General features: G+C 42.6%; 1 protein-coding gene across 1 annotated transcript in view; it reads right to left on the reverse strand.

The window, feature by feature from the left end:
• Positions 1-11,543: 11,543 nt before the first annotated feature.
• USP39 (ubiquitin specific peptidase 39) overlaps positions 11,544-25,632 on the reverse strand; it is a 32,898-nt gene continuing 18,809 nt past the window's right edge. The window contains exons 10-13 of the mRNA XM_055327068.1: positions 20,692-20,834; positions 15,751-15,886; positions 13,195-13,281; positions 11,544-12,046 (exon numbers count right to left, since the gene is read on the reverse strand). Coding sequence (XP_055183043.1) covers positions 11,999-12,046; positions 13,195-13,281; positions 15,751-15,886; positions 20,692-20,834 — 414 coding nt within the window. The 3' untranslated portion in view covers positions 11,544-11,998. The remainder of the gene's footprint in view (positions 12,047-13,194; positions 13,282-15,750; positions 15,887-20,691; positions 20,835-25,632) is intronic.

A 25,632-nucleotide genomic window follows, 5' to 3' on the forward strand; every position in this document is an offset into this window, starting at 1 on the left:
CAACAACAAAATTAAATAAACCTTTAACTTTAAAGATTGCAGTGCCTGGAAATGTCCCTTTATTTACAAAAGAACTTTTGTTTACTATATGTCTTATTATGAAAGAAATACCTGTTTATTATAGAAAATTCAGAAACTGCATATCAAAAAGAAGAGGAAATCACCCATAATCCTACCAATCTCAGGAGAGGACTAGAGCACACTTTGGCATTGAACTACAGACATTTCCAATCCATTTCCCCCACATCTCCACCATTCAAGCTCCGGGGGGATACTTTCTATACAACGTGCTCTTGCAGAAAGGATGCTGTACACAAATCCTTAGCCTCTGCATTTGAACATTTAAGTGGATTTTTGTAAATCTATAGCAGACTCTTGTCTTGGAAACCATTATTTCAATTGTAAGATCAAAATCCCTGACAGAAAAGTTTTTTAAATGTTTTAAAAACTTGGGGAGCCTTGGTGGCTTAGTGGTTGAGCATCTGTCTTTGGCTCAGATCATGATCCCGGGGTTCATATTGGACTCCCCACGGGGAGCCTGCTTCTCCCTCTGCCTATGTCTCTGCCTCTCTCTGTGTTTCTCATGAATAAATAAATAAAACCCTTTTTAAAAAAAATTTTAACTTGGCTGGGAAAATGACGAGACAGAGCCTGGGGTGAGGCAAGCATGGAGATGAGTTCCTGAGGATGGAAGAGAAGCTTTCATTCAACAGGAGTCAAGAAGGAACCAGCTGGTGAGAGGGGAGAACTGCAGGAAGTGGCTATGGCTGACACTCAAGGGGTCCCTGAGACATGCCCAGCATCCTGCACCTCCAGAGCAGGGTGGAAAGGAAAAGCCCCAGGAGGTGTGACGGCCTAAAAGCAGAGGACTTATTCTTCACTTTTCAGGGCATGAGGAGAATACAAGTCCCTTAGAGATGGCAGCATGACATCAGAAAGAGTGCAAAAAATAGCCTTAACAAGGGACTTAGCAGACAGGCCTGGGGACAGCCTCAGAGAGTGCTCCCTGCATGATGCAGAAGAGCAACCACACCCTCATGGCCCAAGAGGCCATCAGAATCAGCTCTGGACAAAACGATGGGCCTGTAAAAGCCCATGCCTGGGGACAAAGCACTGACAGATTTCATGGATCTTGAGAGAAGCAGAAGTCAGACATGATAGCCCATACCAGCACAAGGAGATGGTGACCTGGAGGACCAGGGAGAGCATAGTCACCAATACGTCTCCTCATGGTGAGGCACTTTGTAAATTAATCCCAGAGAAAAAGGAAGTAGGATCCAGTTGTTAGTAACCCAAGAGGGGCTGAGTATGAAAAGAAGGGGCTGGGTACCTGGGTGGCTCAGTCAGTTGAGCGATCAACTCTTGGTTTCAGCTCAGGTCATGATCTCAGGGTCCGGAGATCAAGCCCCAAGTCAGGCTCCGTGCTGAGCATGGAGACTGCCTGGGATTCTCTCTCTCTCTCTTTCATAAATAAATAAAATGTTTTTTAAAAAATAAAAATAAAGTGTTTTTGAAAAATAAATTAAAAATATAAACAAAAAAGGGCTCACTTTCAAATGGAAGAACTGTATTTGAGGGTTTAAGAGCCAAAATGAGTTCAATTATAAAACAATAGAGACAGTTATTTTCATGTTCCCCTGATTAATGACTGAGATTTAAAATTCACAACACAGGGAATCCCTGGGTGGCTCAGCGGTTTCGTGCCTGCCTTTGGCCCAGGGCATGATCCTGGAGTCCCGGGATCGAGTCCCACATTGGGCTCCCTGCACAAAACCTGCTTCTCTCTTTCTCTGTCTTTCATGAATAAATAAAAGCTTTTAAAAAATAAAAAAAATAAAATGCACAACACAATCATTATAACATTTTTTTAAAAGATTTATTTATTTATTCATTCAGAGAGAGAGAGAGACAGGCAGAGACACAGGCAGAGGGAGAAGCGGGCTCCACACAGGGAGCCTGACACGGGACTCGATCCAGTGTCTCCAGGATCACACCCTGGGCTGCAGGCAGCACTAAACCACTGTGCCACCGGGGCTGCCCTTTTATAACATTTTATTACAGATAATTCTAAACTTTTTCTGCACATATACAAAAATAAATATAACAGGGGTTTTTCTTTACATTCTATTTATCTATTCAAAAGAGAGAGGGGCCAAGGGAGAGAGCAGGCTCCCCTCTGAGCAGGGAGCCTGATGGGGGTGCTCAATCCACGACCCTGGAATCATGACCTGAGCTGAAGGCAGATGCTTAACTGATTGAATCACCCAGGCGCCCTTAGATGTAACAGATTTATAAAAATGGAAACATCCTATACATGCTGTTTTGTAAACTGAACAACTGCTTTGTTCATTTAAAAATAATCTTCCCAAGGGTGCCTGGGTGGCTCAGCTGAGTGGCGGGCTATTGATTTCAACTCAGGTGGTGATCTCATGGGTTCTGGGATCAAGCCCCATCTCTCTGCACTCAGGGAGTCTGCTTCGGATTTCTTCTTTCCCTCTCCCTCTGCCCCTCACCCTGCTTGTCCTGCTTGCTGAAGGCAGATGCTTAACCAACTGAGCCACCCTGGCATCCTGAGAGGTATTATTTTTCTTACCAGTAAAAATACATTAGTTATATTCATTTCTTTACCGTCCTGTATATTGCAAAATTCATCGTCATATGTCTTTTACCTTTAGGTTGTGCTTTCCATGTATCTGTCTTTTCCTTTGTGATATCTGGCCAAAAAAAAAAAAACATTAATTTCACTTCTTTTTCATGTGTGGGTCAGATCAGCCAAAGCTGAGTGCTCCAAAAGCGGAAGCATATACTGAGATCACAGCCATAGCGACACATGACCCCAGTTCAGACAGCAGTGGTGGAAGCAAGCCACATGTCACCCACAAAGGTCCTAAAGCTTCTGCACACGTGACAGGCAGCTCTGAGCAATGTACCCAACCATTCAGGCAATAGTGTCTATTGTCAACATCTTGAGCATGTTTAAAGAGACAAAATTGGGATGCCTTGGTGGCTCAGTCAGTTAAACATCTGTCTTCAGCTCAGGTCATGAACTAAGGGTCCTGGGATGGAGCCCCATGTCGGGCTCCCCTGCTTCTCCCACTCACTCTGCCTCTCCCCTGCCCTTGCTCATGTTCTCTCTCTCTTAAAAAAAAAAGGGTAAACAAAAATCATGTGTGCAAAAGGACACAGAGAACACAGAGTTAGCACTATATCATTTGCTCAATGAGCATTAGCAACGGACTCGTAAGTGCCAACCATTTCCCTAAGGTTAGGACCAAAACAGTTTCTATCTGCCCTTTTGAAACTTATAGTTGGGAAGACAAGCATTAATCATAGAATCACGGGGGGGGGGGAGAATACCTCAGGTGTGGTACATGCTATCACTCAGAGACACACATGGTACTGAGGTATGAGAGGTCAGAGGGGTGAAAGAAGAGCAAGTTAAAGGGGAGAGAGCATCCCTAGCAGAGGAAGCAGATGGCACAAAGGCCTGCATCTTGTGGCACATCCGAGCAATGGAACGAAGGACAGTGGGCCTGGGATTGAGGACCAGTAGAAATTTCCCAGAATGTGAGGCTGAGAAGCGAAGGATTTCCATCTAAGCCAAGAAAGAGGGGATCCCTGGGTAGCACAGCGGTTTGGTGCCTGCCTTTGGCCCAGGGCGCGATCCTGGAGACCCAGGATCGAATCCTACGTCAGGCTCCCGGTCCATGGAGCCTGCTTCTCCCTCTGCCTATGTCTCTGCCTCTCTCTCTCTCTCTCTGTGTGTGTGACTATCATAAATAAATAAAAATTAAAAAAAAAATAAGAGCCAAGAAAGTGTCTTTAGTGGGAGACTGGGGTGTGAGGGAGAAATAACTTGGTTAGGTGTGTATTTTAATGGATTGGTCTGGCCAAAGTGTGAATGGATTGGAGGAAAGAGTCAAGGGACAGGGAGAGGAGACCTGTCAGGAGACCACTAAACAGAAATCAGCAACAGCTTAGACTAGAATGACAGTGGCAGAGGGTCTGTGCAGAAATCACATGGATTCTGGAGAACTTCAGACTATCATAAACTCAATCAGATGGTGACTCCAACTGAAGCTGTTGTCCCAGATGTAATGTCTTTACTGATAATAACAGCAAGGCCCTGGTCCTTGGCATGCAGCTTTAGCTTCTTTTTCTCCAAACCAACTGATACAAATCACCAGAAATAGTTTGCTTTTACCTGGCAGGGCCAACAGCACACTGTCACACTGTTGCCTCACGATGACATCAACTCTCTTCTGCCATAATACCGTTCACACATCTTGATCATCTTGACATTCCATTAAACATCACACTAGTCCTCTACACTGATGACATTATGATGATACTATCCAATGAGCAGGAAGTGACAAGTACTTTTTTTTTTTTAAGATGTTATTTACTTGAAAGAGAGGAGAGTGTGTGTGAGCAAAGGGAGGAGCAGGAGGAAGGACAGGAACAAGCAGACTCCCTGAAGACCATGGAGCCTGATGTGGTGTTCTATCCCAGGTCCCCAAGATCAAAACCCAAGCCCAAAGGTCAGATAGTCAACCGACTGAGCCACCCAGGCACTCTGTCACAAGTACTTTAAGTACAAACAAGAGGGTAGAATTTAACCCTAAAACAATTCAGGAGCCTGCCACCTTAGAAGTTTCTGGGGGTCTACAGTGTAGTCTACAGTAATGTCAAGATATCTGTGAAAAACAAGCTGCTGTACCTCATATCACCTACCACCCCACCACCACCACCACCACCCTACCATCTGCCCCACCTGCTTGGGCAGGTCCAAAGAAAAAAGGCACAACATACAATAGGCTTTTTTGGCTTTGGAGACAACATATACCACATTTGAGTGTGCTGCTTTAACCCAACTAGCGACAGTTATAGAGCTACTACTTTCAAAGGGAGGCAAGGACAAGAAGTTTCCACAGATGTTTAAGCAGCAGAATAGATTGCTCTTCCACTTGCACCTGATGATCCAGGATGGCCAAGATTTTGAAGTGTCCTTAGCAAATAGGAACACTGCATGGAACCTCTGGCAAGAACCAACAGGAGAATCACAGTGCAGAATTTCAGGATTCTGGAACAAGCCGATGCCCTCATCTTCTTTTTTTTTTTAATATTTATTTATTTATTCAGAGAGAGAGAGAGAGGCAGAGACACAGGCAGAGGGAGAAGCAGGCTCCATGCAGGGAGCCCAATGTGGGACTCGATCCTGAGTCTCCAAGATCACACCCCTGGGCTGTAGGTGGCGCTACACCGCTGCGCCACCAGGGCTGCCCTCATCTTCTGCAGATACCTATTCTTCTGAGAAATAGCTTCTGATTGGCTAGTGGGCCATAGCAGACTGACCATCTAAAAGTAAGCTATCCGCAGCTTTGTAGTACAACCTGAAATCTGGCATTGTGATGCCCCCAGCTATGGTTTTCTTTTTTAAAATTCCCCTGGCTATTCGGGGTCTTTTCTGATTCCACACAAATCTTAAAATAATTTGTTCTAAGTCTCTGAAAAAAGTCCATGGTATTTTGATAGGGATTGCATTGAACGTGTAAATTGCCCTGGGTAGCATTGACATTTTCACAATATTAATTCTGCCAATCCATGAGCATGGAATATTTTTCCATCTCTTTGTGTCTTCCTCAATTTCTTTCAGAAGTGTTCTATAGTTTTTAGGGTATAGATCCTTTACCTCTTTGGTTAGGTTTATTCCTAGGTATCTTATGCTTTTGGGTGCAATTGTAAATGGGATTGACTCCTTAATTTCTCTTTCTTCAGTCTCATTGTTAGTGTATAGGAATGCCATTGATTTCTGGGCATTGATTTTGTATCCTGCCACGCTACCAAATTGCTGTATGAGTTCTAGCAATCTTGGGGTGGAGGCTTTTGGGTTTTCTATGTAGAGTATCATGTCATCGGCGAAGAGGGAGAGTTTGACTTCTTCTTTGCCAATTTGAATGCCTTTAATGTCTTTTTGTTGTCTGATTGCTGAGGCTAGGACTTCCAATACTATGTTGAATAGCAGTGGTGAGAGTGGACATCCCTGTCTGGTTCCTGATCTTAGGGGAAAGGCTCCCAGTGCTTCCCCATTGAGAATGATATTTGCTGTGGGCTTTTCGTAGATGGCTTTTAAAGCTGTGGTCATCAAGACAGTGTGGTACTGGCACAAAAACAGACACATAGACCAATGGAACAGAATAGAGAATCCAGAAATGGACCCTGAACTTTATGGTCAACTAATATTCAACAAAGGAGGAAAGACGATCCACTGGAAGAAAGACAGTCTCTTCAATAAATGGTGCTGGGAAAATTGGTCATCCACATGCAGAAGAATGAAACTAGACCACTCTCTTGCACCATACACAAAGATAAACTCAAAATGGATGAAAGATTTAAATGTGAGACAAGACTCCATCAAAATCCTAGAGGAGAACACAGGCAACACCCTTTTTGAACTTGGCCACAGTAACTTCTTGCAAGATACATCCACGAAAACAAAAGAAACAAAAGCAAAAATGAACTATTGGGACTTCATCAAGATAAGAAGCTTTTGCACAGCAAAGGATACAGTCAACAAAACTCAAAGACAACCTACAGAATGGGAGAAGATATTTGCAAATAACATATCAGATAAAGGGCTAGTTTCCAAAATCTATAAAGAACTTATTAAACTCAACACCAAAGAAACAAACAATCCAATCATGAAATGGGCAAAAGACATGAAGAGAAATCTCACAGAGGAAGACATAGACATGGCCAACATGCACATGAGAAAATGCTCTGCATCACTTGCCATCAGGGAAATACAAATCAAAACCACAATGAGATACCACCTCACACCAGTGAGAATGGGGAAAATTAACAAGGCAGGAAACAACAAATGTTGGAGAGGATGCGGAGAAAAGGGAACCCTCTTACACTGTTGGTGGGAATGTGAACTGGTGCAGCCACTCTGGAAAACTGTGTGGAGGTTCCTCAAAGAATTAAAAATAGACCTGCCCTACGACCCAGCAATTGCACTGTTAGGGATTTACCCCGAAGATTCAGATGCAATGAAACGCCGGGGCACCTGCACCCCGATGTTTCTAGCAGCCATGTCCACAATAGCCAAACTGTGGAAGGAGCCTCGGTGCCCATCGAAAGATGAATGGATAAAGAAGATGTGGTTTATGTATACAATGGAATATTACTCAGCCATTAGAAACAACAAATACCCACCATTTGCTTCAACGTGGATGGAACTGGAGGGTATTATGCTGAGTGAAGTAAGTCAATCGGAGAAGGACAAACAGTGTATGTTCTCACTTATTTGGGGAATATGAATAATAGTGAAGGGGAATATAAGGGAAGGGAGAAGAAATGTGTGGGAGATATCAGAAAGGGACACAGAACATAAAGACTTCTAACTCTGGGAAATGAACTAGGGGTGGTGGAAGGGGAGGAGGGCGGGGGGTGGGGGTGAATGGGTGACGGGCACGGAGGGGGACACTTGACGGGAGGAGCACTGGGTGTTATTCTGTATGTTGGTAAATTGAACACCAATAAAAATTAATTTATAAAAAAAAAAAAAATAAATAAAAAAATAAAATAAAAGTAAGCTATCCGGTGACTATGCAAACTGAATCTCCACTCATGAACCTGCTATTGTCTGACTCAACTAGCCATAAAGTTGGCCATGTGCAGCTGCAAGCTATCATTAAATGGGTAGTGTATTGGGCCAATCTCAGGTCTAAAAGGCACAATAAGTTACATGAGCAGGTGGCTCACATTCCTTGACACCAACTCCAGTTGTGTTGCTTCCTAGGGAGTTCCTTCAGACCAGTTGACCAAGAAGACAAAACTCAGGCTGAGTTATAGATAGATTTGCATAAAATGCAGGTACACCCTGCAAGTGGACAGCTGTAGCACTTTATCCTCACTCAGAGTGACACTGAAGACAGTAGAAAAGGAAAATTCTCTAGTGGGCCTAACTGCAAACAGTCTATTGGGTTGTTTACTGTATTTGGAGTGTGAGATGGCCAAAAGTACAGATTTCAACTAATTCATGGGTAGTTGCCAATGGTTTGGCTGGATGGTCAGGGATTCAGAATGAACAGGATTGTAAAACTAGTGAAAAGGAAATCTGGGCACGAGATATAAGGATAAACTCTGGAATGGAATGGAATGGAATGGAATGGAATGGAATGGAATGGAATGGAATGGAATGGAATGGAATAGGAGAATAAATATAAATGTATATAATATACACTATATCCTACATATATACTACATATATCATAGAAATAAAATATATACACTATGAAAATAATTATTTTTATATACTATGAAAATAATTATTTTGCATATGAATGCCCCCCAAAAGTCATCTGCTGCAGAGGAGACTCTTAATAAGGTTTACACAAGTGACGTGACCTATGGAATGTCAGCCAGCAACCTCTTTCTCCAGTGCTTACTCAATGAGCTCATGAGCCATGGTGGCAGCAATCGAGGCTATGCATGGGCTCCACAACCCAGGCTTTGCCATCTTGATCTGAGTAGAACTTCTGCCAAATATCTAATTTACTGACAGCAGGAATTAACAGTTAGTCTCCACTACTCCTTGTGGGCAGCAGCCAGCTACCTGGTGCAGGCTGATTATATCTTCTATTATGGAGGCAGAGATCTGTCCTCAGAGGAATAGAAACACATTCTGGATATGCATTTGCCTTCCCTACCCATGTTTCTAGCACCACCACCAACCATGGATTCTCAGAATGCCTTATCAACTATCATGGCATTCCATGCCGCATTGCATCTGGTGAGGCAACACTTTTCAGAGCAAAGGAAGTGCAGCAATGAGCTCATGCTCATAGATTTCACTGGTCTTAACACATACACCATCACCTGGAAGGAGCTAGTCTCACTACAAGGTAGAAAGGCTTACTGAAAACTCAGTTACAGTACCAGTTGGTGCTCATTTTATAGGCTACAGTATGCTCTGAATCGGAGAACATTATATGTGCTTTCTCTCCTATTACAATACATGGGTCTAAAAAAACAAGTGGAAATTGATGTGACTTTTATTACACTTAGTAACTTTGCAGAATTTTGACTTCTGTTCTAGCAACCTTAACCTTTGCTCGTTTAGAGGTCTTAGTTCCCAAGGGTGCAGGTTTCCACCCAGGAAACATGGTTCCACTCAATTAGACTATCACATGGACATTTTGGGCTCCTTATGCTGCTAAATCAACAGAGGGCAGTGGGGGGGGGTAGTAGGGTATGGAGTGTCATCTACTTGACAGAGTAATGCTGATTATCAGCATTGAAATTGGGTCACTGTTATAAATAAATGCAGGCAAGATGGACTATATCCAGTAGTAAAGGTTAATGGAAAACTATAGCAACACAAGGAGGGTGGGGAGTAGGATTAAGGAGTTAGGTCTTTAGGGACTGAAGATTTGGGTTACCCTACCAGGTATAGAACCGCAACTAGCTAAAGCTCTAGCTAAGGGCAGACTAAACCCAGAAGGGACAGCAAAAGAAGCACAGACATCAGTTGCAGCCTTTTGCCCTATCACAGAAATATGGATTGTATTCTCTACTTGCTTATTATATATAATGATAATTTGTGTATGTTAAGCATTTTTTCTCTCTTCTTCCTACTTTCACTTTATATAGAACTCGTTGGAAGTTCACTTTACAACTTAGTCTTTAGATGATAGAATATTCAGTGGGACTAAGTGGATTTGAGAAGTAATCGACACAGCCATCAGTGGATACAGGACTCTTGGGACATGTCATTTTGGGAAAGGTTGAAAAAGTGTTCACTTGTAAGAAGAAGGGTAGCAAGCTTCTTGTTAGGCAGAAATACAGAGCTATTTTCTTTGTTGCTGTTGTACAGAATTCAAATGTGCAGAAGACTGTCTATGGAAGCTGAGTCATCAAGGGATGGTCTGTGCCTCACAACTCCACAAATTATCCTTTCCACCTGCTCTGGGAAAATGGATTTGGGTCCTTTAGATTTTTCCTTGCCAGCTGCCATGGAGGCTTTGTCCAAAGAGGGTGCTGGAGACACACTGCAGGAAGACAGGGCTTCTCCGCATCCAGTTCCCTGTGCTCACTTGAAGGAAACGTGCAGCTTTCTCTGGCACCAGGCTCCTACATGCCTCACAGATTCCCTGGTGCCTGGTTCCTGCAGAGCTTACAGATGCTCTGGGTGCTCCTCTCCTCCCCAGGCAGTTTGGAAGCAAAGATGACTCCCCATAAACAGCGTTTCCTGACACATTAGAGACCACGGACGGGTTTCAGGGGTCAGACTTTCAGCAAGGTCTGGATCTCAGCCTTAGACACCATCTCAGCCCTAGGGGTGATAGCTGTTCCTTACACCTGCTGTTCCTACAATTCTTTCGAGTTCTTTTATACCAGTCAATCCCTTGTGACTCCAATCCTGTTATAGTTAATAATTCTTGAAATTAAGTTTTCCCTGATCAAATTACTGTATGGTTTCTCTCTTTTAACTGGACCTGGACTAGGCTGGCACTAGTTTAGCCTAGACAATGGGAGGGGATTAAAGTATGGAGATTCAAGAGACACTTAAAATGTGAAATTGACAGGACTTGGTAATAGATTAGATGAGGGAAGTGGGGGTGGGGAAAGAAGGATTCTGGCATAAATTTCCAAATTATTAACAGGATGAAGGTGGAACCCTACACCTCTATAGAAACCACTGGAAAAGGGCCAAGTTTGAGAAGAAAATTCCCAAGCTCAGTTTTGAACAATGTTGGGTTTGAACTGACTTTAAGACACCCAAAATATATTAAATAGGCAGCTGGCTCTAAAGTTCAAGAACGTAGAGAAGTCTAGGATCCAGACAGAAGCCATCTCTCTTAAGGGGCAGGTGAAGCCATGGACATATTTTAAATGGCCCAAGGAGGAAGCACACTGAGGAGAGGGCCTAGCAGTCCTGAGGAATCTCAAGCTTCACCAGTTGGAGAGGAAGAGGGGTCAGCAAAGGACATACTGTAGCTGTCAAAGAGGTAAAGGAAAATAGGGATGTCCCAGGGACAGCACTGACTCCCAGAAGTAAGGGTGGCAGCCACAGACATGCAGGGCTCCTACCTTTAGGAGAACTTGCTGTGGTTGACTGGCTGCCACCAGCCACTGTATCCAGATCTCTCACATTTTCAGCTCTGCCACAGTGCTTGGGCTGAGGTCATACTTTCTCCAGGCTGGTCTTAATATCAAGAACTGAACTTGAAGAAAGCCATTTCTGCTTGACTCTTCTGACTGGCAACCTTTGTTCTGGGCTCCCTGCTGGCCGGGCTGAGACTTTCTCAGAACTGTGCTGCAGTCAGATGTCCCTCCTGCTTATCTTCCCTCCCTTTTCCCTCACAGAGTCCTGCACCTAAGGCTGAAATAGCCCATCTTCACACTTCTAGTTAAGCACAGGAATGTATTGCTTTAGTCAGATATTTTGTTACCAATAGAGACAAAATACATCCCAAATGACACACCACCCACATGCTGACAACAGCCTAAGGGAAGGACATAAAACAAGAGGCTGGTTTAAAAACAGGAAAACATTTAATCCATTCCAAAAAACACAGCAGGAAATGAAGAGAGCCACACCAAAAAATATCTATGATGGCAGAAGAGTATTAGTGGATTCCTAGAATTCTGAGGCTGTGATGTGCAAAGACATTATCTTGTCCTTTGGATATTTCCAGATGCCCAGAAAAAAATTACACACATATGTAAAAGAGTTCTGGCCTGCTAAAACTAGAGGGGAGCTAGATACGAAGGAGAAGGGGGCATCAGTCTATAATCAACTGATCAAAGAACAGCTGGGGGACAGTGCAGACCCATCCCAGGCAGGTGGGCCCCTCTGATGTCCTGGCGTGAACCCAAATCCACAAAACAGGCTGGCTCCAGGAATATGCCAATCAGCCTATGTTCAGCTACAGCCTTGGTATTACATCTTCAGCCAAAGCCACTGGGAGCAAAGCCCTAAACTTTTCCTTCAAGCCCCCTGCTGGTTGGTTTCATCATTATCTCGCCTCTTCCAAATCTGTAAGAAATGAATACAACAGGCAGGTAGGAGCTGGCATTCAATCCACACACATTTATCAAATACCTCTTCCACCCTAGGCGAGGGACAGCCTGTCACTCCACATCCATATTTGCATGTCCTCCGAAACTAACTCAATCATCTTTCAGAAAATTCCCTTTTGCTTTTTATTTTTCTACCCATCCCCCTTCTCTTTACTTTCCATGCCAAACTCACTTTCTAAAAAAGAACTCATAGTTAAGCTTATTCTCATAGACAAAGTTACTAAAGAAAAAGCTATCTCGGGATGCCTGGTGGCTCAGCAGCTAAGTGTCTGCCTCTGGCTCAGGGCATGATCCCGGGATCGAGTACCACATCGAGCTCCCTGCATGGAGCCTGCTTCTCCCTCTGCCTTTGTCTCTGACTCCCTCTCTCTGTGTCTCTCATGAATAAATAAAAATAAAATCTTTAAAAAAAAAAAAAAGCAGATTTTATTTAATCCATTAAGCAGATGTAAAACAACATTTTTAAGAGGTGCAGTCTCTTTGAAAAATGGATCAAACTTAAATTCAACATATTCAGAATGTTTGTAAACAAACTTATTGCATGACAAGACAAAACAAAGCTATAGCTTTTTCTTAGTCTCTGTCTTCCTTCTTTGCCAGGTACCAGACAGTTATAAAAAGTAGAGATACTCTGTTCCATGAGCTCTCGATAGAGAAGATGTTAAAATAATAAGATTGGTACTCTGGTAAAGACATGCAGAAAATGCTGTAGGGTCATAAAGAGTGCTAACTTGGCCTGGGATGCTGGGGAAAGCTTCAGAGTCGACTTTTAGCTAGGGTCCTGATAAGCCTAGACTCTTCCTCCTTGAAACCAGACCACATACTTCTCTGCAAAACTAACCTGGCCACACACATAACCTCTTCGCTCATCCACAAATCTTCCACGCTTCCCTGCCCTTCTCTTTTCTAACAATCACTCCTAGGTTCACAGGACTATATAATCTGGCCTCCTCTTGCCAGATGCACTCCTCAGTGCATCCCAACAGGTACCCAGCCTAACCAAGGCTTTAACTCAATATCACTTCTTGCCTTCACTCACATCATTCTTATCACTGGCCCCACACCCTATCTGTTCAGCACACAGCAAGTTCGTGGCCAACGCACCTGAATATAAGCCTCCGAGAGCGTGATCATCTGGGGAAGGATGTCAGTCACCTGCAAGTCTTGTAATTCATACCATTTGCCCGTCCCCTGCAAAAAGTATTAAGGGATAGGTTAGTCTCCTCCCTAAAACCAAAAGGTACAGAAGGAAAGGACTACAGAAAAAAAGTGAGAAAAATCAGAATAGCCACTAGACCATTTCTCAGCAAGAATCATAATTAAGAGGGTGCATGACTTCTGCTTGGCATCATTCAATTTAAAGAGCTTTTGGAGTGCTGACCTTGGCAAACTCAACCCCTGCCGAGGATTCCTTGAAGTACAATGGAGTCTCCCAACACTTTTAAGAATTTAGGTAAGAGGTAGCCCTCTACTCCTCATCTAAGATAACTCCTTGCTGTTCAAAAATGACAGACTAGGGATGCCTGCATCTGCCTTCGGCTCCAGGCGTGATCCTGGGGTCCCGGGATTGAGTCCCACATCAGGCTCCCTGTGAGGAGCCTGCTTCTTTCTCCCTCTGCCTATGTCTCTACCTCTCTCTGTGTCTCTCATGAATAGATAAATGAAATCTTAAAAAAAAAAAGACAGACTACACACACTGAGCAGGTGCAGTGTTAACTACTGGGAAAGCCTAAAAGTAGATATCCCCACACCCCATCCCAGAGAACACAGCAAGAGCCAAGAAAAGTGTCCTTCATGGACACAGTTCAAAATACTAACCTGTTTCCTTTGGTCCATAAAATCAGTGCTGCAAATACAGCAAACCTACCTTACTTCATGATGCCATACATAAGGGGGAAAAAGAGGCTTCTGGATTATGGCAGGGGCACTGCTGGAAGCTCACCTGCCTCATCCATCCAAACTTCAAAGAAATGCCAAAGACAGATACTACAGACTATAGATATTCCAGATAGTCCAATCGTTCAGAATATAGGAAACATAAGAAATGCTCAGGATCACATAATCAAGCCCCTATTCCTGTATTGAGGACTGGTTAAGAACCTGGTGAAACCAAGGGCGCCTGGGTGGCTCAATCAGTGAAGTGGCCAACTCTCGATTTTGGCTCAGGTCATGATCTCAGGGTCCTGGGATCAAGCCCCATATTAGGCTCCACACTCATCAGGGAGCCTGCTTGAGGATTCTCTCTCTCCTCCCTCTGCCCTACTCCTGCTCACACATGCACTCTCCCTCTTTCTCTCTCTATAAAATAAATAAATAAATCTTAAAGAAAAAAAAATAAGTATCAGGGTTCAAATCCCAAATCTACCAACTTCAGGTAAATTACTCAAACTCTGAAGCTAGGTTTCCTTGGTTGATTTAAAAAAAGAAAAAAAAAAAGGGTACTAGGGCCCCTGGGTGGCTCAATCAGTTCAATGTCCAACTCTTGATTTGGCTCAGGTCATGATCTCGTCCTGAGATTAGGTCCTGCATCAGGCTCCCTCTGCAGGGAATCTGCTCGAGATTCTTTCTCCCTCTCCTTCCATCCCTCCCCTGACTTATGGTTTTCTCTCCCGCTCTCAATTTTTAAAAAAAGGGAAAAAAAAAAAAACGGTATTAATGCCTGTCTTAGAGGTTGTGTTAAAGATATAAGTCAGGGGCCCCTGGGTGTCAGAGTCAGTTAATTATCCGACTCTTGGTTTCCACTCAGTTCATGTTCTCAGGGCTATGCAATACAGACACAATCCAGCCCTATATGGGGCTCTGCACTTAGCACACAGCCTGTTTAAGATTCTCTCTCCACTCCTCTCCCTCTCAAATAATACATTATTAAACACTCATACTTTCTAGCACACAGTAAAATCTTTGATAAACAGAGCTACTTATTTTCCCCCTATTCCCAGAAGTCTAATCAAACTAAAACAATCTATGCTAACCATCCATGTGATACCAAACATATCTTAAGTACATGTTTCATCCATTTTTAGCTTGAGACAAATTCAAAACAGTTTTTTAGCTGAAAGGAACCTTTAGACCAGTGCTTCATAGACTGTAATTACATACCAGAGAGTCTTGTCAAAATGCAGATTCTGACTCCGTAGGTTTGCATGAGGCCTAAGATTCTGCATTTCTAGCAAGTTCTCATATGATGTCAGTGCTACTAGTTCAAGGATTCCACTTCAGAGGGTAAGGCTCTAGTCTAGGATAGTGGTGCTCAACCTTGGCTGCACAATGGAATCTCCTGGATAATTTTAACACCATGACGCCTGGTTCCCACCTCCACATAATCTAATACAGTCTCTTAACTCTGACATTTCGAGCCAGATAATTCTTTGTTATGGGGGCTTCCTGTGCACTACAGCATATTTAGCAACAGCCCTGGCCTCTATTCCAGGTGAAAAAACAATTTGTTCTAATATAACTGGCTTTGAGTGTCCCAGGCATCAATCAGGATTTTAAAATCTCCCCAGGTGAGTCCAACATGCAGCCACAACTGAGACCCACTGCCTGGAACTAACCACTGATAGCTCTATTAGTTGCAGAACGCCAAGGCCAAGACAGGGCGAGGTGAAGAGAGCAGGCCACTGAAATGCCAAAGGAACAGCCACCATTTTTGCCACTCACGTGATGAAGCACATGGATCCGGTAGGAGCCCTCCGAGGGCTTGCCGTCGTGTACAATGTTGGCAATGAGGTCATAGGTAGTATTCTTGTGCACTGCTTGTACTTCTTCAGACAAGTATTCTCTCAGATCCACATTTCTAGTGATGATGAAAATAAATCCAAGTATCAGACAAAGGCTATGGAGGTCAGGGAAACTGTCCTCCATCAACGGACTAGAGAGCTACTGACCCCTACTTTAGGGCCCTGGATCTAGGTATACTTGCAGAACCATGAAATCCAGCTTGCTGGAAATTCACATACTTTGCCACAAAAATGAGTCAAACGAGCAAGATGGGCTCTACGGGGAAAGCACACTGTAAAAGCAGGCCTCGCCATCAAAACTGCACAGCCTCGTGTCATTCACATTAGAACTGGAATGAGGGCTCTGCTACTTCAGAGGTATATAAGCATTTGAGCAGGTTGAGCCTAAAGCTCTTCTCAGATATGAAAAGGTGCGGCCCCATCTCCTCGGAGATGGTGAGGGTTAAGGGAGACCACAGGAGTAACACATCACCCCCCTGCTCTCTCTGGGAATCCCACAGGTGCAGTGTTCCGTTGACAGCCTCTGGCTAGGGAAGGCCTGACCACATGATTCTGCGAATCACCACTGTAGAGAATCATTTTAACAATTTCACTAAGGCTAACCAGGCAAACCAGTAGCTTCAACACAAAAGGGGAATTTACTCAAGGTAAAGCAGAAATGTTGACAAAACTAGGACTTAAAGAAGAAGCAAAATCCAAGGGGGCCATTTGCCCTCTTTTCTGCTTCTGACATCCGCTTTGTTCTTCTCCCTCCTTTGGCAGCCCGGCTTTCTTTTCTTTATGGCTACTCCACAGCTTCCAAATTCCTCAGTTCTGATTGCCAGAAGCTGTCCCTTCAACTGGGACTTGGATATATCTATTTTATTTTGGGTATCTGAATATTCACTTTCAAGTATAGAGAAGCATTCTTGAGTCTGGAATAAAATCTCCTTTTGCGTTTTATTTGTTGGATTCTAACCATCAGTTGAAGCATAAATGTATACACCAGTTATTGCAGTCAATGTTATGATAATTGTCAACTGTGAAGATGGGACAAAGACAATTGTGAAGAACTTCCCTATAGTTAAACAGGGAAACTGTGACCAGTAATATAAATAAGAGAGACTATATCATATTCCTAATCTCTATAGAACTGGTGTGCTGTCTGATGACATAGTACCGCTCAAAATATGAAATCCAGTAACATCATAAGTGAAGGATTCATGGAAAATGCTAACAGTGGTCATGTCTGTGGTCACTTCCAGATGTGTATCTGCCTCTGAATTATAGACTGTGTATATATTACCTGCTCAAAAATTCAAAAATTTTTCTATGTAAACCATGTAGTAATAAACATGCAACTTTGTTCCAATAGCATTCTACATGTTAGTAACAGCTATCCTTTTCTATAGACTAATAGTGTACAGTGTAGATTGCAACATTTATTGTTGAAGATAAGTTAGATATGAGTTGAAATAAATCCATGAAAGCTCTAGAGAGCCAAAATGCCTGCTGGCTGCAAAGAGCTATCTTCTAGTGCTAGCGATCCTCAGCTTTAAAAACAGCTGTCCTGGGCAGCCACGGTGGCTCAGCGATTTAGCGCCGCCTTCAGCCCAGGGCATGATCCTAGAGACCCAGGATCAAGTCTGTGTTGGGCTCCCTGCATGGACCCTGCTTCTCCCTCTGCCTGTGTCTCTGCCTCTCTCTCTCTCTCTCTCTCTGTATCTCTCATGAATAAATAAAATCTTAAAAAACAAACAAATAAACAAAAACATAAAAACAGCTGTCCAGACATGTCTGTCTTAAGAAATCCTAGAGAATCTTCAGAAGTATAAATACTTCAGTTTTCATGACTGAATCAAAACTGTTAAGTGACAAGGGAATGAAAACATGTTAAATCATTTTGCTTTGGGATCCCTGGGTGGCTCAGTGGTTGAGCATCTACTTTCAGGGTCCTGGGATCAAGTCTCACATCCAGCTTCCCAGAGGGAGCCTACACCTCCCTCTGCCTAGGTCTCCACCTCTCTGTTTCTCTCATGAATAAATAAATAAAATCTTTAAAAAAAAATCATTTTGTTTTAGAAAATAGCCAAAGGAGCCCACCACACTCCTCTCCTAATCAAAACAGCTCAATTCAGAGAACACCTAATTAGCTGGAAGTACAGCTTTAATCCTGTGCTCCAAAACCCTATCCCCAAACCAGCAGAGGGCACCTAATCATTGCAAGTCCGCTCAATCTCTGGTAAAAAGATGTGTTATGAATAAAACACAGGAGAAAAATTAGGTATGAAAAGAGACATTTGCAAAAGTAGAGACTTTAGGGGCACCTGGGTGGCTCAGTCAGTTAAACGTCTGACTCTTGGTTTTGGCTCAGCTCATGATCTCATGGGTCATGAAACTGAGCCCCACATTTAGCTCTTCCCTCAGCATGGAGTCTGCTTGGGATTCTTTCCTCTTCCTCTCCCTTCCCCTCTGCCCTTCCTACTACTTGCACGAGCTTGCTCTCTTGCTCTTTCTCGGTCTTGTGTGTGTGTACACTCTCTCTCTAAAATAAATAATTCTTTAAAAAGAGTGTAGGCTTTAGCTAATCTAGAACCATATTACATCAAAAGTAATTATAGTGCATAATGCATTTAAAGTGCAGATTTCCAGAATTAGTCTCTGAAAGGCTGACTAGGTAAGAATTTATCTTTTTCTTGGGTGCCTGCACCCAGGCACTTAACTAACTCAAGTCAGTTAAGCACCTGCCTTTGGCTCAGGTCATGATCCCAAGGTCCTGGGATGGAGCCCACATCAGGCTTCCTGCTCAGCGGGAAGTCTGTTTATCCCTCTCCTTCTGCCCCTCCCCTGTTCGTGCACTCTCTCTCCAATAAATAAATAAAACCTAAAAGAAATAAAGGATTTAACTTTTTCTCAAATTCTCCAAAGTAAGCTTTCCAAGGACAAACTACTGAAGTCAGTTACCAAAAACCTAAATGCAGCTGGTAGCCAAATAAACATAATCCAAGTGCAATGTAAAAGAAACCAACAGAGTAAGGACATTTCTGTGGTGACTGAGCAGGAACTATTATCAATACATAGTCCTCCTTCCTCTGGAACTGTCCTAGAGTCCAGAGCACTCCCTCCTACCAGGAACACACTGGTGACTGTGACAATTCACAAGAGTCCAGTTCTGAAAGAAAACCTCACTACATGGACTTACAGAGAAAGGTTCTCTACTGTCTCACTCAAGATAGCAGAGAGCTGGCTTCCATATCCAATTTCACTCTATCTGTCACACAGACAAGATGCTAGTGAAGAACATGACAAAGAGTGTGGTTTTGAAAAATGAAGAGATTTTCCTGTAATACTAACTACAGAGGTTTTCTCTCCTCATCCCTGTAATTGTTCTCAGATTCCTGGTGATTGTGGAACTAGGAAAAATAAAACGTTATTCTTGGAAGGATTCCTAGGGTTCACCTAGTCCAAGCTCTCATTTTATCCATGTATGAATAACTCCAGTATATATACAAATAACCTGCCCAAAGTCACACAGCTAGAATGGCACAGCACTGAAGCCTCTTCACTTTCAGGTACTACCGTCTTAAAAACACTACACAGAAGTAAGACCTAGGACCATTTTCAAAGGAGAAAATTGGCAGTCTTGGTGTAGTTTAGGCAACTGAGAAACTGAGAGGGATGGAGAGACAAAGAAAGGAAGGAAGGGATGAGCATTTATAAATCACAGCTCCCAAACTACTCTATGAAGGTTTGGGGGGGGTGGGACACAAAAAACAACCCTACTGAGCTAAACATCAAGTTAATCCTGTCATATATACACCCAAATCCTTTTTAACCAAAAACTACTTTAGGGCTCCATTCTTATCTTTTCTAAATGCCAGCAAAGAGACCCACACTTCCTCCTGCCAGTCCTACCACCAGGTTTCTCCATGTTCTCAAAGATACTTTGTTCAGAGTATGAAAAACCACATCTCCTGAGAATTGGAAACCAACTATCTACCTCCAAAAGGATCTTGCAGGAACTTTCTGAGTTAGAAAGTACAGCAAAATGAAAGCATCTTGTACAACTCCTCCCAATTTGCATTAAAATACTCAAATGGGCAGCCCGGGTGGCTCAGCGGTTTAGCGCCGCCTTCGGTCCAGGGCGTGATCCTGGAGACCCGGGATCCAGTCCCATGTCGGGCTCCCTGCGTGAAGTCTGCTTCTCCCCCTGCCTGTGTCTCTGCCTCTCCCTCTCCCTCTCTCTCTCTCTGTGTGCCTCTCACGAATAAATAGATAAAATCTTTAATAATAATAATAATAATAAAATACTCATAAATGTTAGTAAAAAAACAACTGCAAGATAAACTAAAAATAAGACCATACATCAAAATTTATCTTTCTTGCCACTAGGGAGAAATTAAACGCAATCTAGATTTTACCTTCTGGGGAAAAAATTAAGACAGAAGGACCCAAAGATGACAAGACAAATGTGGAACCATCACCACTATCCATGCCTACCTACAATATGCAAGAAGATGCAATGACTACCAAGATAGTCAGACTCCAACTGCCCGAGAGCATCTTCATGGCCAGGCAGCATCCTACCTGTCCTGCCCTACTTTCATCAACTATTTTTCCCTACATTGAAAGACTACACACTTCCCAACAAGCAAGAGGACAAGAGGAGAAAAGGTGAAAGGAAGACCGCCTCAAGGTAAACATCTATCTTTGAAGTCCCTGAAATATTTGTATCTTTCCAACAAGAACCCTTAACTTACACAGTGTCTGTAGGCTCTGTTCCCAGCAATCTCTAAGACAGACCCAAATTAATGGTACAAAAATATGAAAAGAGATTCAGGCTCACTACCCCTAAGAGGAAGTGAAGCAAGAGAATACTCACGTAATAGGGAAGTTGACAATAGTTGGATTCTTCTCCACAAAGAAATTGTTTTTAGTGAATCTCTTAATACAAAAGATGAGATATGGAGGGAGCTTGGTGAGCTGGAAGCGCTTTAGAAAGTTCTCCTTGTAGGTCTTATATTCCTAGAAATAGTAAGAGGGAAATTATCAGATCAGTGCTGGAATACTGGGGCAGGGAGTAAGTTTTGTTTTGGCTTGTTAAAATCTTTTTTTAAGATTTTCTTTATTTATTTATGAGAAACAGAGAGAGAGGCAGAGACATAGGTAGTGGGAGAAGCAGGGTCCCTGAGGGGAACCTGATACAGGACTCAATCCCAGGACCCTGAGATCACAACCAGACACTCAACCACTGAGCCACCCAGGTCCCCTTTGATTTTTAAATATAATCCTACCTTGTGCTTAAGAATTCAGAAGACACCTGATTCCAGAAGCCACATAAAGGGTCTGGGACAGCAATGCAGCTAAGGTTGCCTAAAATACAACTGCGGGCCATGTTTACACCAGCACATGAGCATGCTGCTGAACTCCACCCATGGCAATGTGTGTGTGTGTTTTTACAATAAAAACAAAAATGTCAGATGAAAAACAAGATTTGTTAAAAGCTGCAGAATTAAAACGACAAAAGTCTCACTGAATTCAAAATAAAGAAGCACCTCCTGACCAGAGAGGCATACACCCACTGAACAAGTACTTTTGAAGCAGTGAGGGGCTGCTTATCATTTGAGAGTATCCTAGCAGATCTAAGAACTAAAACCACAAAAGTCTTAGAAGAAAACATAAGGGTAAATTTTCCAGGCCTGGGATTTAACAATGGATTCTTACATATGAAACCAAAAGCACACACTTCAAAAGAACACCTAGACAGAATTTCATCGAAACTTAAATCTTCTATGCTTCAAACAATACTATCAAGAGGGTGAAGATGCACTCTACAAAAGAGGAGAAAATGTCTGCGAAATCAGATATCTGATAAAGGACTGGAATCCAGATGATATAAAGCATTCCAACTCAATAATAAATAGATAACCCAATTAAAAAATATACAAAGGATCTAAAGAGACAGTTCTCCAAAGATGATACACAAAGGGCCCAGGACCACATGAAAAGACACTTAACAGCATTAGTCATCACGGAAATACAACTCAAAACCATAATGAGCTACCACTTCACACCTATTAGGTAGGATGTCTCTAACTCAGAAGATGAACAATAACAACTGTTAGATGAAGGTGAAGATGTAGACAAACTGGAACACTCCTACACTACTGACAGAAATACAACACAGTGTAGCCACTTCAGGAAATAGTCTGGCAGTTCCTCAAATGGCTAAACAAGTTACCAGAAAGCCTAACAATTTCGCTTAATTACCACCCAAGAGAAATGAAAACACGTTCACAGGACAACTTGTAGACTAATATTTATGGCAGCATTATTGACAGTAGCCGAAAGGTAGAAACAATCCCAAATGTCCATTGACTGCTGTACGGATAAACGAGATATGGTATATTCACACAATGAGATATTATTTGGCTACAAAAAGGAATGAAGTAGTGACACATACTACAATATGGATGAACCTTAAAAACATTACACTAAGTGAAAGAAGCAAATCATAGAAGACCACATATTACAGAATTCTACTTATAAGAAATGTCCAGAATAGGCAAATCCAGAGAGAGAAAGTAGATTAGAAGTTGCCTATGGGGGGCACCTGGATGGCTCTATTGTTAAGCATCTGCCTTTGACTCAGGTCATGATCCCGGGGTCCTGGGATGGAGCCCCACATCGCATCGGGCTCCCTGCTTAGTGGGAAGCCACCCTCCCCCCCCTTTGCCTGCCACTTCCCCTGCTTATATCTTTCTGTCAAATAAATTTTTAAAAATCTTGAAAAAAAAAATAAAAAGGCTGCCTATAGCTAGGGGAGAGAAGGTTGAGATGGTAACTAAAGGGTGATGAAAACACAAATGATGAAAATGTTCTAAAACTAACTGTGGTGGTAGCAAATCTGTGGATATAGTAAAAACCATTCAATTATAAACTTCATTTTTTTAAAGATTTTATTCATTTATTCACGTGAGACAGAGGGAGAAGCAGGTTCCCTAAGGAAGAAGGAGCCCAACAAAGGGCTTGATCCTAGGACCTCGAGATCATGAGCTGAGCCAAAGGGTGACACTTGACCAACTGAGCCACCCAGGTGCCCTCAGTTATAAACCTTAAATGGGTTCACTGTATGGTATGTGAATTATATCTCAATAAAGCTGTGTGTTGTTTTTTTTTAAATCAAGTTCCCTGTCACATGATGAGTAACCTGAGAACACTGGAGAAATAAGCTTTCCATCTCTGGTACACACACCATAGGCACACTTCTGACAAATTTTTGATCATCTACAAATATAAACACTACTGGAAAAAATATCTTTTTGTTGGTATCAAGTATCTTCTGTGTGGTTGAAATAACATACTGTGTTAAAAGCCAAAAAAGAAAAATTAAAGTTTGGGGTTTTTTTTAATTTTTTTTTTAATTTACTCATTTGAGAGACAGAGCACGTGTGCCTGTGTGAGAACACAGTGAGCGAGAGCACAAGCAGGAGCGGGGAGGGGAAAAGGTCTGAGGGAGAAGCAGACTCCCCGCTAAACAGAGAGCCCAATGCAGAGCTTAATCCCAAGACCCCAAGATCATGACCTGAGCTGAAGGCAGACACTACACCAACTGAGCCACCCAGGTGCCCCAAAGGTTTTTAAGTAATCTCTACACCCAATGTGGGGCTTGAATTACAACCCCAAGATCAAGAGTTACATGCTCCCCCGACTGAGCCAGCCAGGTGCCCCCCACCAAAAAAAATTTTTAATCAGGTAAATGCTAAGAGATTTCACTGTTATATCTAAATCTATGAACAAGTAGACCTCAAGAAGCATTCTTTTTAATTATCTCAGACTAGGGAAAGATTTAACACCTAAATGATATCACAGCCTCAAAGTTTTCTCAGGAGTTCCTGAGAAAATGGTGGGGCAGGGGACTTCACCATGGACAGCAAACCACATTCATATAGCAAGGAATAATTTAGCTGTAACTACACATCATATTGTAATAGCACCATTAATCAATTTTATTAGTTTCAAAGTTTTGTCTGCGTAACTTTTTTTTTTAAAACATTTTATTTATTTATTCATGAGAGACACAGAGACAGAGAGGCAGAGACAAGGCAGGCTCTATGCAGGGAGCCCAATGTGGGACTTGATCCTGGGACTCCACGATCACACCCTGGGCCAAAGGCAGGCGCTAAACTGCTGAGCCACCCAGGGATCCCCCTCTGCATAACTTATAAACGTGTTATAATTTCATGCTTGCTTAAAAGCTATAGGTATAATGAGCTTATACTGAAGTTTACATTTATACTAGCTAAAGTATTATTATAGTAAAAATCAATTTAAATCGATACTGAGGGTTCATGGGAATCTCAAAATTACTTAAGTTTGAACAAACAGTGATAACAGGGACCAAGAGTGGCATGGCTGAAAAAGTCAGATGAAAAATCTGAGTTTAGATTCCCAGTTCTGTCACTTAAAATCATGAAATAAAGAAATTGAGCTACACAAACCCTAAAGTGTCTCTTTCACCTCCCCAAAAAGAAATGAGTCTAAAACACAGGTTAGACATCTTAGGTATCATTGTTACCAATCTGTGTGTGTGTGTATGTGCGTGTATGTGAGAGACATGTGCAGCTGCCACTATACATGACATCAAGAGACTGTTTTGCTTACTAAACTTGCTAACAGTACCTGACAACGGACTTGGGCACTGGACAGAAACAGTGATGGAGGTCAGGTGAGGTGTGTTTTGGAGTTCTGGGGTGCTTGTCAAGCTCACAATTCAGCCTTTTCAAGGAAAGGCCCCTAGTCACAGGGTCCTTGAACAGAATGGACACCTGATTCAAACAGGCCTTTCAACTCTGTCCAGGGAACCTGGAGCAGAGGCAGGGCCTTGGAGATAAGGTAATGGCAGCCTGTACAAGGGACAATCAACAGACCGCCACTTCTGACAACACCTGCGCTCTCGTTTCATCCTTCCAAGTCCTGCTCAGTTCAAGTCTCCCTAAGATCCTAAAGAGATAGATGCCTTTCAATACAGTTTCTCTTTTAGTGAACTTTTTATGGGTATTTAGTATCTGAAAACAAAAGAACCTTAGCTAATGAAAAGGCAGAAACAGTAGGGAATGAGACATTAAGTTAAAAAAATTCTGGGATGCCTGGGTGGTTCAGTGGTTGAGCGTCTGCCTTCAGTTCAGGGTGTGATCCCGGAGTTCTGGGATCAAGTCCCACATAAGGCTTCCTGCATGGAGCCTGCTTCTCCCTCTGCCTGTGTCTCTGCACCTCTCTCTGTGTCTCTCATGAATAAATAAATAAAATCTTTAAAAAAAAATTCTTCCAGTAAAGAACCAAAAGGATTAAATCTGTCTAGCATGAAAAAGGCAATTAAACCAAGAAACAGTTAATCCAATAGATAAGATACTTTTAACTTCATAAAAAGTAGTATCATAGAGGTGCCTAGCTGGTCCATCAGTTAAGCATTCAACTCTTGATTTTGGCTCAGGTCATGATCTCGGGGCCCTGGGATCGATCCCTGCATTGCATCCGGTCTGCACCCAGCAGGAAGTCTACTTCAGGATTCTCTCTCCCTCTGCTCCTCCCCTCCCCTGCTCATGCACATGTGCGTATGCTCTCTCTCAAGTAGGTCAATCTTAAAAAAAAAAAAAAAGTAATGTGACAGAATAAGTTATTTCACTTTATTTATATTTTGGCTCTGTTTTTTTCCACTTTAATATTGACACTACATTTTTTAAAAGATGGGAGTTTTTCCTACTTTTCTGAGCGTCTACTGTCCTAAATATCCCCTCCTTTCTCCAACCTACCCAGAGGCAGA

The sequence above is a fragment of the Nyctereutes procyonoides genome, unplaced genomic scaffold (genome assembly GCF_905146905.1).
Source record: "Nyctereutes procyonoides isolate TBG_1078 unplaced genomic scaffold, NYPRO_anot_genome, whole genome shotgun sequence".
Classification (NCBI taxonomy): Eukaryota; Metazoa; Chordata; class Mammalia; order Carnivora; family Canidae; genus Nyctereutes; species Nyctereutes procyonoides.